The following is a 9188-nucleotide window of genomic DNA, read 5'->3' as shown; positions in this document are numbered from 1 at the left end:
GAGCAGTTTTCAGACACTGATCAGGTGTAGCTTTAATCACAGACAACATGTTTGGGTTTAAACGTCGGAGGAAGTTTTACAGTTCGTACAATAACTGGAGCTCACATTAGAAACGTGAGACTTTATGAGTACCGGGGTCTCTGATTGGACGATAAAGCATCCTTTCAAACTCAGTGACAAACTTAAATGAGGGATCTTTTTAGAGGTAAGCAGATTGTGCAGCAGCGCTCTCATCAGCCTGACTCAGTGTGTTACAGGAGGCCGGTCCAGGACATGTCAGTGTGAGCAGGAAGCCATCATTCCCACTGAAAGGTCTTCTGCTATTCACAGGTCTGTCCCAGATGAACGACCACGTCACCTGTCATCAGCCCTCAGACTCACTGATGAAGGAGGAGAAGCTCAGCAGTTTGAGCAGCTTTTACTGAGCGGTGTTTGTTCTTACTTTTTGTCATGACATTTAGCGACAGTCATTACAGCACAAGGCCCAATCAGGGCCCCGCTGTGAGACACAGACGACCACAGCAGCATCATGTGTTCCTGAACAGCAGGCAGAGGAAACAACATCATATCTTTATCACATATTTGACTCGAAGGCCAAAGGGACACTCAAAACAGGAGCAGCCTGAGCTTTAGGAACCTTCCAGCATGTTGTTGTGTGTCTGTAAATGTTTAAATCCATTCCCAACAATAAGATGTCTATAAAGCCTCAACGCTGACTCATGACCTCAGAATGTCTGCTGAGGGGAAGGTTCAAGGCTACACCAGTGTTTACTTTTCCATTCATCATGAGCAGAACTCATTGTTGTGTTTTGCTGCTCGTTCTGTCCTTGCTGCTGTTTGCTCTGGACATTCCTTCACATGAAGCAGTCGGACAGCATATCCAGAAAAAATGCCACGGAGAGGTTGGTGCCGTCCAACAGGTTTGGGTGCCTGACGAACCCAGACGCTCAGCTGACGAGTCCTGACGCTGGCAGCAGAGTGTTGACACCACTAGAGGGTGTCAGGTGTCTGAGGGAGGCGTGCAGGTGTAACGAGAAGCCCTCTTTGAAGCAAGCTGTGACATTTAACGGAGACAACACAAAACAGTGAGCTTTAAATGTCTCAAACGCCATTTATTTGACAGATGTGATGCGAAACAAAGTCCATTCTTATACAAATATAGAAATCATCTACGGCTATGTACAGCGACTATGAACAAAAATTAGTCAGAACTAGAAACCCTGAACTTGTTTTGGAAATCAGCCTGATGCAGTCCAAGCGTAGGACTGCTGTCAGCGCAGGGTTTAGTGCATTAAAGATTTACAGCTTATTAATCTTTATCCACACTCAGGCTTTCACAGTAATCACAGGCACAGTCAGAAAACAACCCAGCATGATGCAGGTCTGCTGACCCGTTCCTTCACAGTCCGACCTGCCTGTCAAAACAATGCTGCTTCTGGTTTTCCTTCATTTCTTCAAGCTTCGAGTGAAAAAGCTGGAATGTGCTTTGATTTTCCTTCACCGACAGTAAAACAACTAAACAAAGTGGCCGGATCTCCAGCGATCAGTCCTCCTGCTCCTTCAGGGTCTGAACGTGCTGCCGTTTCCTGAGGGGGGGCGTGTCGCCGGGCTATCTGGTCCCGGAGGTCCGCGGATCACCACGTTGGGTATGATGACGAAGGCCAGAATGCCCACCAGCATGAGCACCACGGTGACGGTGATGATGGACCCCACCACAGCGTAGTAGCACTGGTCCGAGCGGAACAACCTGCGCATGCGGCCCCTCACCCTGCTGGGCGGCCGGCCCACGTCCACCACAGTGGCCGGCGCTATTCCCTGCTCCATCGCGCTCAGGTTGAGGTCGCCGCCCGCCGTCGCCTGGGCCTCCGGGCTCTTCTTCGGCAGCGTGAGGAAGCTCGGCTTGGTCGGGCTGTTGGGAGGAGGGTTCTTCAGCATCAGCTTCCCCTTGCTGCGCTTGAAGCGGATGGACAGCGCCCTCTGCATGTCCGGCGGGAGCTTCCCTATGATGTCCTCGTTGTTGCCCAGGCGGGGCAGGTCCTGGCCGTGGGGTAGCTCGGTCAGCTCGCGGCACACGGGGCAGGACAGGGTTTTGAGCTCAGGCGACACCACGTTGATGCGAGCGAGGCACTCCAGACAGAAGGTGTGTCCGCACGCCAGCAGCTTGGGCGTCTTGAACACGTTGTCGTAGGAGCAGAAGCACACGGCGCACTCGGTGTCCTCCACATCGTCCTCGGGGGGCTTCGTCTTCCTGCGGTCGCTCTCAGCCTCTTTCCTGTCTCGTCTGCGGGCCTCCTCGCTCCTCCCACGCTGCCTCCTCTCTCCCTGGTGCCGGTCTCGTTCCCTCCTCCGTCCTCTTTCGGCCCTCTCCGAGTCGGTACTCCTCGACCTCCTCACCTTCGCCGGCTTCTCTTTCTTCCGGTGGTCCTCCTTGCTGTTCCTGCTGTTCTGGCTGAGTTTGGGTTTGACGTTGGGGGCCGGTCTGGCTCCTTGGCCAGAACGGCTTTGGTCATCCTCACTCATGTTGGAGGACGATGTCAGAGGCAGCGTGGCGGCTGGAGTTTGAGTCCCAGTGTCCCTGTGGAAAATTAAAGCCAGCATGAGTTTATTGGCTCCCAGAAACCAGTAGAGCAGGAAACAAGCTGCAGGAATTTACCTGCACCGCCTCCACTGCTGCTTCACAGTGATGAAGCAGTAATGTCTAATCTCTAGCTATCTAACACCTCTATTGTTTTCCTTTATGCAACAGCCATGTGCTGCTTGATAATGAGCTGCTGTATTTGTTTAGTAGGTTTTCCTGCACAGGTATCATCAGCCAACATGTGCTGGCAGCTCTGTGAGCAGGTTTTTAATCCCGCTGGCTCACAGAAACCTGTAAAGCAAAACTAAAATAAGGGCGAAGCTGGTTCGTTCCACAGCTCCGTTGTTTTTAATCATGTCGTCTGGTTTCAACCCAACGGAGGCTCACAGTTCACTTCCTTTAAAGTCACAAGAGCACATGTTTCTGTTCAATCTAAAGCCCAGAGCGGCAGACACCAAGAAGGACAAAGTAAATCAAAGACTGACCTGCTGAGGTAGATGAATGTGGGATCCCGTCGTCAGCGTTAACCGGTCAGATGCTCCTGCTGTGTATCAGCGACACATCACCAAACTGCATGGCTGTAAAACCTCAACGTTTGTCCCTCTTGCTGTGCTCTGCTCTTATCGTTCCTGCTTTATCTTGTTTTCTAATTGTAGACTCGGCACTGCCTCCTCTGAACCCTCCTCCTCCTCCTCCTCGCTGCCTCTCGCCCTCCCGTTTCTCGTCAGACCAGTTGAACCAGCTGCACGGATCCAGAGCTGTTTTTTTTCTTCTTTCTGTGTCAGTGTGTGGAATATGTAGATCATCGGGCCATTTACTGAGACAGCTCTCATCTGCCCACTCCCACAGACAGAGCCGGCACCGTGGTGTCACTGGCAGCTCAACCTTCTCATTAATCAGAACCACACATCCTCGATCATGTGGAGTTTAACTGAGCTCATCAGACCTGAAACCGGTGGCACGAAGGCTCACGCAGTAGAAGCACACCAACACTTTCTGTGAGCTTGATCCAAATCCGGATGAACAACCGTTACTGTGGGGAACATTCCAGCTGCTGCTTTAGCAGGACCAGGACGGTTCTGTCAGCGCTGCACACATCACACCTCATACCTGTCATACCTGCACTGCCGTCTCGTCTCTGTGGGCTGAGCTTAAGCTGGCCTCCCTCTGCACCTGCACAGACATTAACTGGTGAATCCACGTCGAGGCCAGAACTGATTTAAATATGTGACATTAAATATTAATGTCAGACCTGTTTTGTTTGTTTGGTCTTGAAACGTTAGCGGTGTCATGCTTTAAATAACCGGCGTGTCCCTCCACCAAACATCTCCGTGGACGCTTTTACAGAAACCCAATCCATGTGTGTTCAGGTGCTTCTGCTTTCCCAGTAGATCCTGACAGGACAGACGGTTGTAGTCGTGACTGTAGGCAACGCTTCAAACATGGATGAGAAGAGATCTAAACAACCAGCGGAGTTGAAGGTGGGAACCCAAGATCTGAGTCAGCACAGCAGAACCAGACCAAAAGTCATGATCACATGGTGAACTGGTCACTCCTCCTGCTCCAGAGGGACGCGTTGACAAGCTGCCAGGAGGCTGATGTGCTGGATGCTTGATGTGATGTGACCTGCTACACACTGATGGGAAATGTAGTCGTGATCAGTGAATGACTTGTTCAGGCGGCTGCTGGGATATTCTCTCGTCCAATCAGATGCTCATTAATCAGACAATCTCTGGTGCTACGTTAATGAGGAAAAACCCTTTTCAGGACTTTTCCACAGCTCGAGGAGGAGACTACCTGTGAACATCTGTGTTTTTCACAACTTTAAAACCGGCCCAACCTGATGCATCCTGCTGGCTTCACTTAACGTTTACTATGAGTCGGCTTCAAGCTAACGGACAGCATGTCCGAGGAACCTCTGCAAGCAGCAGTCTGTGGATCACAGCTCAGCAGCCAGAGGCAGATCATCTAAAACAGCAGCGAACTGGTCCCAGTTGAACGCCTCAGTCATTAAATAAACTAGTTGGTGTGGTTCTGCTTTCAGAAGTCAGCTCCCACTCCGCTTTGGAACAGCATGTCATAATCAGGTTCAGATGATTTCCTGCCAATACTGGCTCTTTATGTCCATCTAGAATAAAGGCAGAACCACTCGGTGCTCTGCGGATCACTCAGTTGATCTACAGCTGACGAGCAGACTTTTGTTTCCTCTGTGAACTGCTGCCAGAGGAGCTCCAGCTTCAGTCCAACACGTCACAGCTCTAGAAGGCCTCAGTGACCGTTGACCACCACATTTTAATCAGCTGAGTTTTTAGTGACCATTTCTGCTAAACTTGAGGAAATGCTCTCAAGGCGTTCCACGAGAGTGACAGGAACGGAGTGGAAACATGAAGCCTCGGCCCACAGCTGGCACGGAGGCACAAACTCCTGCTGCAGTAGGCAGCCTTAGTGAGCCAGAGCCCGGTTTGTCTGGACTCACATGCTGAAGATGAACCCTCTTCCAAACTGGAGCGACACATCGATCAAACCACTGACAGCTGAAGAGCACTGGCCATCTTGGCACAGGGTTTAGGGTGCAGTGTTCTCAGGAGAAAACTGGGCTTCCTCATATTCACACAAACATGTTTCCAGTGAATCATGCATCACACCAAACTGCTCCCAACCTCATTGTGCTTCTGCAGGATCAACCAGAACAAGCTGGATCCATGAAGGCTTCAGCCTGCAACCCACAGGACATCCCCAGATGCCCTGATGTGCCGCAGCTGTTCTGGCAGCAAAAAGGGGGCGACACAACACCCGACAGGTGATTTATGTTGTGGTAGATCAGCTTACGTTAACGCTAAAAGATCTCTACAGCAGACTCCCAGCGTCACTTCACCACGGTGACGAAAAGGTCACAGGAGGTCGTCCGGATAAGGCGTCTTCATCCAACTTGTTTTACAACAGTGAACTTCCTCATGCACATTAAACCAGGAAAAAAATATCTGGAAGACGGTAAACAAAGATATGACGGCTACTTCTGAAGCCGTAAATTATCCGACAAAAACAGGTGGTTGTAAAACTTTATTGGCCTGAAAAATGAAAACAACGATAAGGAGCCGCACGTGTGGGAGAAACTCGTTACCTGGAAATAAGTCTGGTCAGCGTGCTGCTGGCACAAACCACAGTTTGACAGAGTCCCACTGTTCAGGTCAACATTCAGCCAAGAAAAACGCACAGACAGTCATATTTACGGGCCGACACGCCCTCCTGGTGAGTCAGCAGCGCTCTGTGGATGAGGGAGGCTCGGATCGCTCATGTCCCTTGTTGTGGCAGACGCAGCTGGTTTATGATTAAACCTAGCCCACTTTTCCCTAAACCCATCTTTGTTCCATGAGTGCATCAACCTCAGCACACCTCTTGTGTTTATTTGAATAATGTGGTCCAAATCTACTCCCGCCGTAGCCACGAGTCCTACACCACTCTGCAGCTTGGACCCATGTGCAGACACACTTATAGTTCTTGTATTTGCCCCATGTTGCCCTGAGAGAGGAGTGCCTGTGTGTCCCTGCACCTCTTATCCTGAGCTGTGATCGTCCCTTCAGCCCAGCTCCTCTTTGGTCTTGCCCTGCTTGCGGGGCATCTTCTTGCTGCTGCTGTCCTCCAGCTCTTTGCTCTTGTAGTAGTGAGGAGCCACTTCCAGCAGCCAGCCGCTCTCTATCTCGATCACCTGCGTGGGGGGGAGAGGGCATGATCAGTGGGTGGAGGTGGTTAAACACTGGAATACTCCACACGGCCTCGCTGGAAGGTGTGACTGTTATTTACACTTTAAACAAGAGCGTATTCAGTGATTGCCCTGCACATGAGCCTGCAACGGCTACTTATCAACCCCAACACGGTAAATATTTGAGGGAGACTCAGAGGCCTATTAAAAGCACACAGTGACACATGCTGAGCAGGCAGACCTGTCTCATGAACTCCTTGGTGGTGAAGACCAGCTCGTGGTAGATGAGCCAGCGGGGCTGCTCCTCGAACAGGGAGCTGTTGGGGTGGACGTACACCGTCTGCTGGTGCTTCACCGTCTTGTAGCCGCCTTTGCTCAGTCGCGCTGTGTGATAGAAATATCCTGCCGTCACCGCCTGGGGAGGTGGAGGGGAGACGGGTTACAAAGAGCTGACTCACTGCTACACGGGTAGAAACCAGCAGGATCAGGGTATCAACACACGGCTGGTACAGCATCAACACAGCACAGAGAGAATGTCAGAGCAGAAAACTTCATACGAGAGCTACACCTAGCGAGAGGTGATGGAAATCCAACAGAAGCTGGGCTCTGCTGCTTTTCAAAGATGGCACACAGCTGGTTGGTTCTCGGTGCTGCAGAGATGCTTCTGTGGACGCGGTTTATTTCTAATGACTTGATAATAATGCTCAGTTACATCATGTAAAACATGCAGACGTCAGTGGGTGCATTTGCGGCTGACAACAGAAGAGGAAGAGAGCAGCTGCTGGTTCAGACAGTCCCAACCACCAACTGTTCACACCTACAGACAGCCTGAATGGATAAATCAGATATACAAACTTAACAAATGGAGTTAGAAACAAGTGAATTGTAATATTTTCCATCAAGCAGCGAAAGCTTTATTATGAACAGACAAATAACCATGATACCACGTTCTGCCTTCTGTCCAGGCCCACCACACAAAGGCATCAAACTTTAATTCCATCCATCCCTCAACGCTTTCTGGTTGCTTCTGGGGGATCCTGAGGTGTTCCTGGATGACACAGGAAATGTCTCCAGTGGGTTCTGGGTCTACCCTGGAGCCCAAAACACCTCCAAGACCCAGAAGACACCCTAACCAGATACCTGAACCCCTCAGCTGGCTCCTTTAAGGACAACAGAGCAGCGACTTTGCTTCAAGCTCCTCATCGTGCCTCCAAAGCTGAGCTCAGCATCTTTACAGAGGAAAGTTGTTTCAGCTGCTTGGACTCATGATCCAACCCTTTGCTCACCATCCAGAGCTCATGACCATCAGGGGTACGTTTTGTGCTTTCTGGCCCAGCTCCCTCTTCACCAGGACCGTCTGGTGCAACACCCACATCACGTCCCTCCGTCCACCTCGCGCTCTGCTTCCTGTCACTCATCAACACCATCCCCACATATCTGAATTCTGTGACGCGATCCACTGGTTTCTGAATAATAATATTTAGAGTCTTTCAGAGTTTAGCTGTTTCATGGAAAACAATATCTATGAAATCTTTATCATTTTATCAGTGTAGAAATGCTGCTTCACTCAAACAAGCTCCAACAGGCTCAACAGTCTGAGAGAACAAGATGTCCAGCTACAAGAAGGCATCCGAACGTCGGGGACGTCAACACTGCAGCTCCAGTACCAGCATCGGGGATGACACAGATTAAAGCCGGCTGATGGATGTGGGCACACCTGAGCTGACCGAAGTGTGTGTGAGAACGGCAACAACAAGAATGCGGCAAAAAACAGGATCAAAAGTATTTGCAAAACTAAACTGTGAAGCAAAATAAAATGAATGCAAAATGCTAGAAGACAGACAGGAAACTGAGAAACTAAAGCAGATTACAAACAGTGAAGCGTCCAGACACTGAGAGGCGGCACCTCGTGCTCGTTCTCCAGCAGGTCAGCGGAGGAGCTTTGTTTCTGTGATTACACAACAGAAACTATCCAAATCCTCCTCCTGCTCCTCCTCTTCTGTCCACAGATGCTAACAAACTGTTCACACCTGCTGAAGGTGACGGGTGTGTTCCTAAAACTAAAGCTCAGAGCTGACTGAGGACATCGGGTCAGAGGGCCAAACATGAAGCTCTGTCCTCCTAAACACAACAAATATCTGAAACTGACCAACTCCTCCTGTTCTGGCTGTAAGCAGGCGTCACCGTGTTCCTGTTTCAAACACACACACAGCGCTGCCACAGCCCATTAATGAATACAGCGCTACATGTTCACGTCACAATCACCAAACATGTCGGCTTTAGTTTCTGCCTGTTGGTCTGCAGGAAGCTTGACAGAAGAAAAGGCAGTTAGTGGTTAGAAAAGGCGTAACTGCTGAAACAAGGAACGCCCTCTGCTTATCTCCGGCTGCTCGCACAACACAGGAACACCAGCTCTGGGCTGGTCCTGATAAACTCCCTCTGAGCAGTAAAGCAGTACAAGACTCGGATGAAACTTGAAGAATAAATCAGGAACTATGTTGACCGTTACCTGTAAGCAGCTTGTAGTGTTTAGGGTCAAGTCCAACTCATCCTAAATGGTTTACCTTCAGCCAGCGAAGCCTGAAGCTGACTGAGAAGCTTTCAAAGCAGACATCAGATACAACCAGAGTTCACTACGGTTTAGATAAACTCATTCAACACATGAACTCTTCAGGCTCCTACATTTCCATCCCCTGGACACCTCCAGGTAACTGGAGCGGGCCTTCATATGGACTACAATGTATGAATGATATTGGTTAGGGTTAAACTCAGTGCTGATGCTCCTGACGTGGAACCAAAGACGGTCTGTTAAATTTAGAGCATGTAAACAATCACCAGTGGATCCTGTGTGAAGCACAATGTGTTTAAAACATCTCTACTATCATGACCTGACTAACTGGACTTAATGCT

The 9188-nt window shown here is 50.0% G+C and overlaps 2 protein-coding genes across 2 annotated transcripts in view; both read right to left on the bottom strand.

Moving 5' to 3' along the window:
- Nucleotides 1–1086: 1086 nt before the first annotated feature.
- On the bottom strand, nucleotides 1087–3797 carry rnf183 (ring finger protein 183). Its single transcript, XM_008281096.1, has 2 exons — nucleotides 3064–3797; nucleotides 1087–2575 (listed from the first exon to the last, which is right to left on the bottom strand). The coding sequence occupies exon 2, from the start codon at nucleotides 2518–2520 to the stop codon at nucleotides 1561–1563; it is 960 nt and encodes a 319-aa protein (XP_008279318.1). The 5' UTR covers nucleotides 2521–2575; nucleotides 3064–3797; the 3' UTR covers nucleotides 1087–1560.
- Nucleotides 3798–5623: 1826 nt separating this feature from the next.
- Nucleotides 5624–9188, bottom strand: part of dhx16 (DEAH (Asp-Glu-Ala-His) box polypeptide 16) — a 24247-nt gene continuing 20682 nt past the window's right edge. Inside the window, exons 20-21 of the mRNA XM_008281095.1 lie at nucleotides 6520–6693; nucleotides 5624–6284 (exon numbers count right to left, since the gene is read on the bottom strand). Coding sequence (XP_008279317.1) covers nucleotides 6156–6284; nucleotides 6520–6693 — 303 coding nt within the window. The 3' untranslated portion in view covers nucleotides 5624–6155. The remainder of the gene's footprint in view (nucleotides 6285–6519; nucleotides 6694–9188) is intronic.

The sequence above is a fragment of the Stegastes partitus genome, unplaced genomic scaffold (assembly GCF_000690725.1).
Source record: "Stegastes partitus isolate 25-593 unplaced genomic scaffold, Stegastes_partitus-1.0.2 Scaffold222, whole genome shotgun sequence".
In the NCBI taxonomy this organism is placed as follows: domain Eukaryota; kingdom Metazoa; phylum Chordata; class Actinopteri; family Pomacentridae; genus Stegastes; species Stegastes partitus.
Note: the sequence above shows the minus strand (reverse complement) of the source record. Positions and strands in the feature narration are given on the sequence as shown.

Excerpts from the sequence above, each read along its gene's own strand:
- rnf183 (XM_008281096.1), bottom strand. The coding sequence starts at position 2,520 with ATGAGTGAGGATGACCAAAGCCGTTCTGGCCAAGGAGCCAGACCGGCC.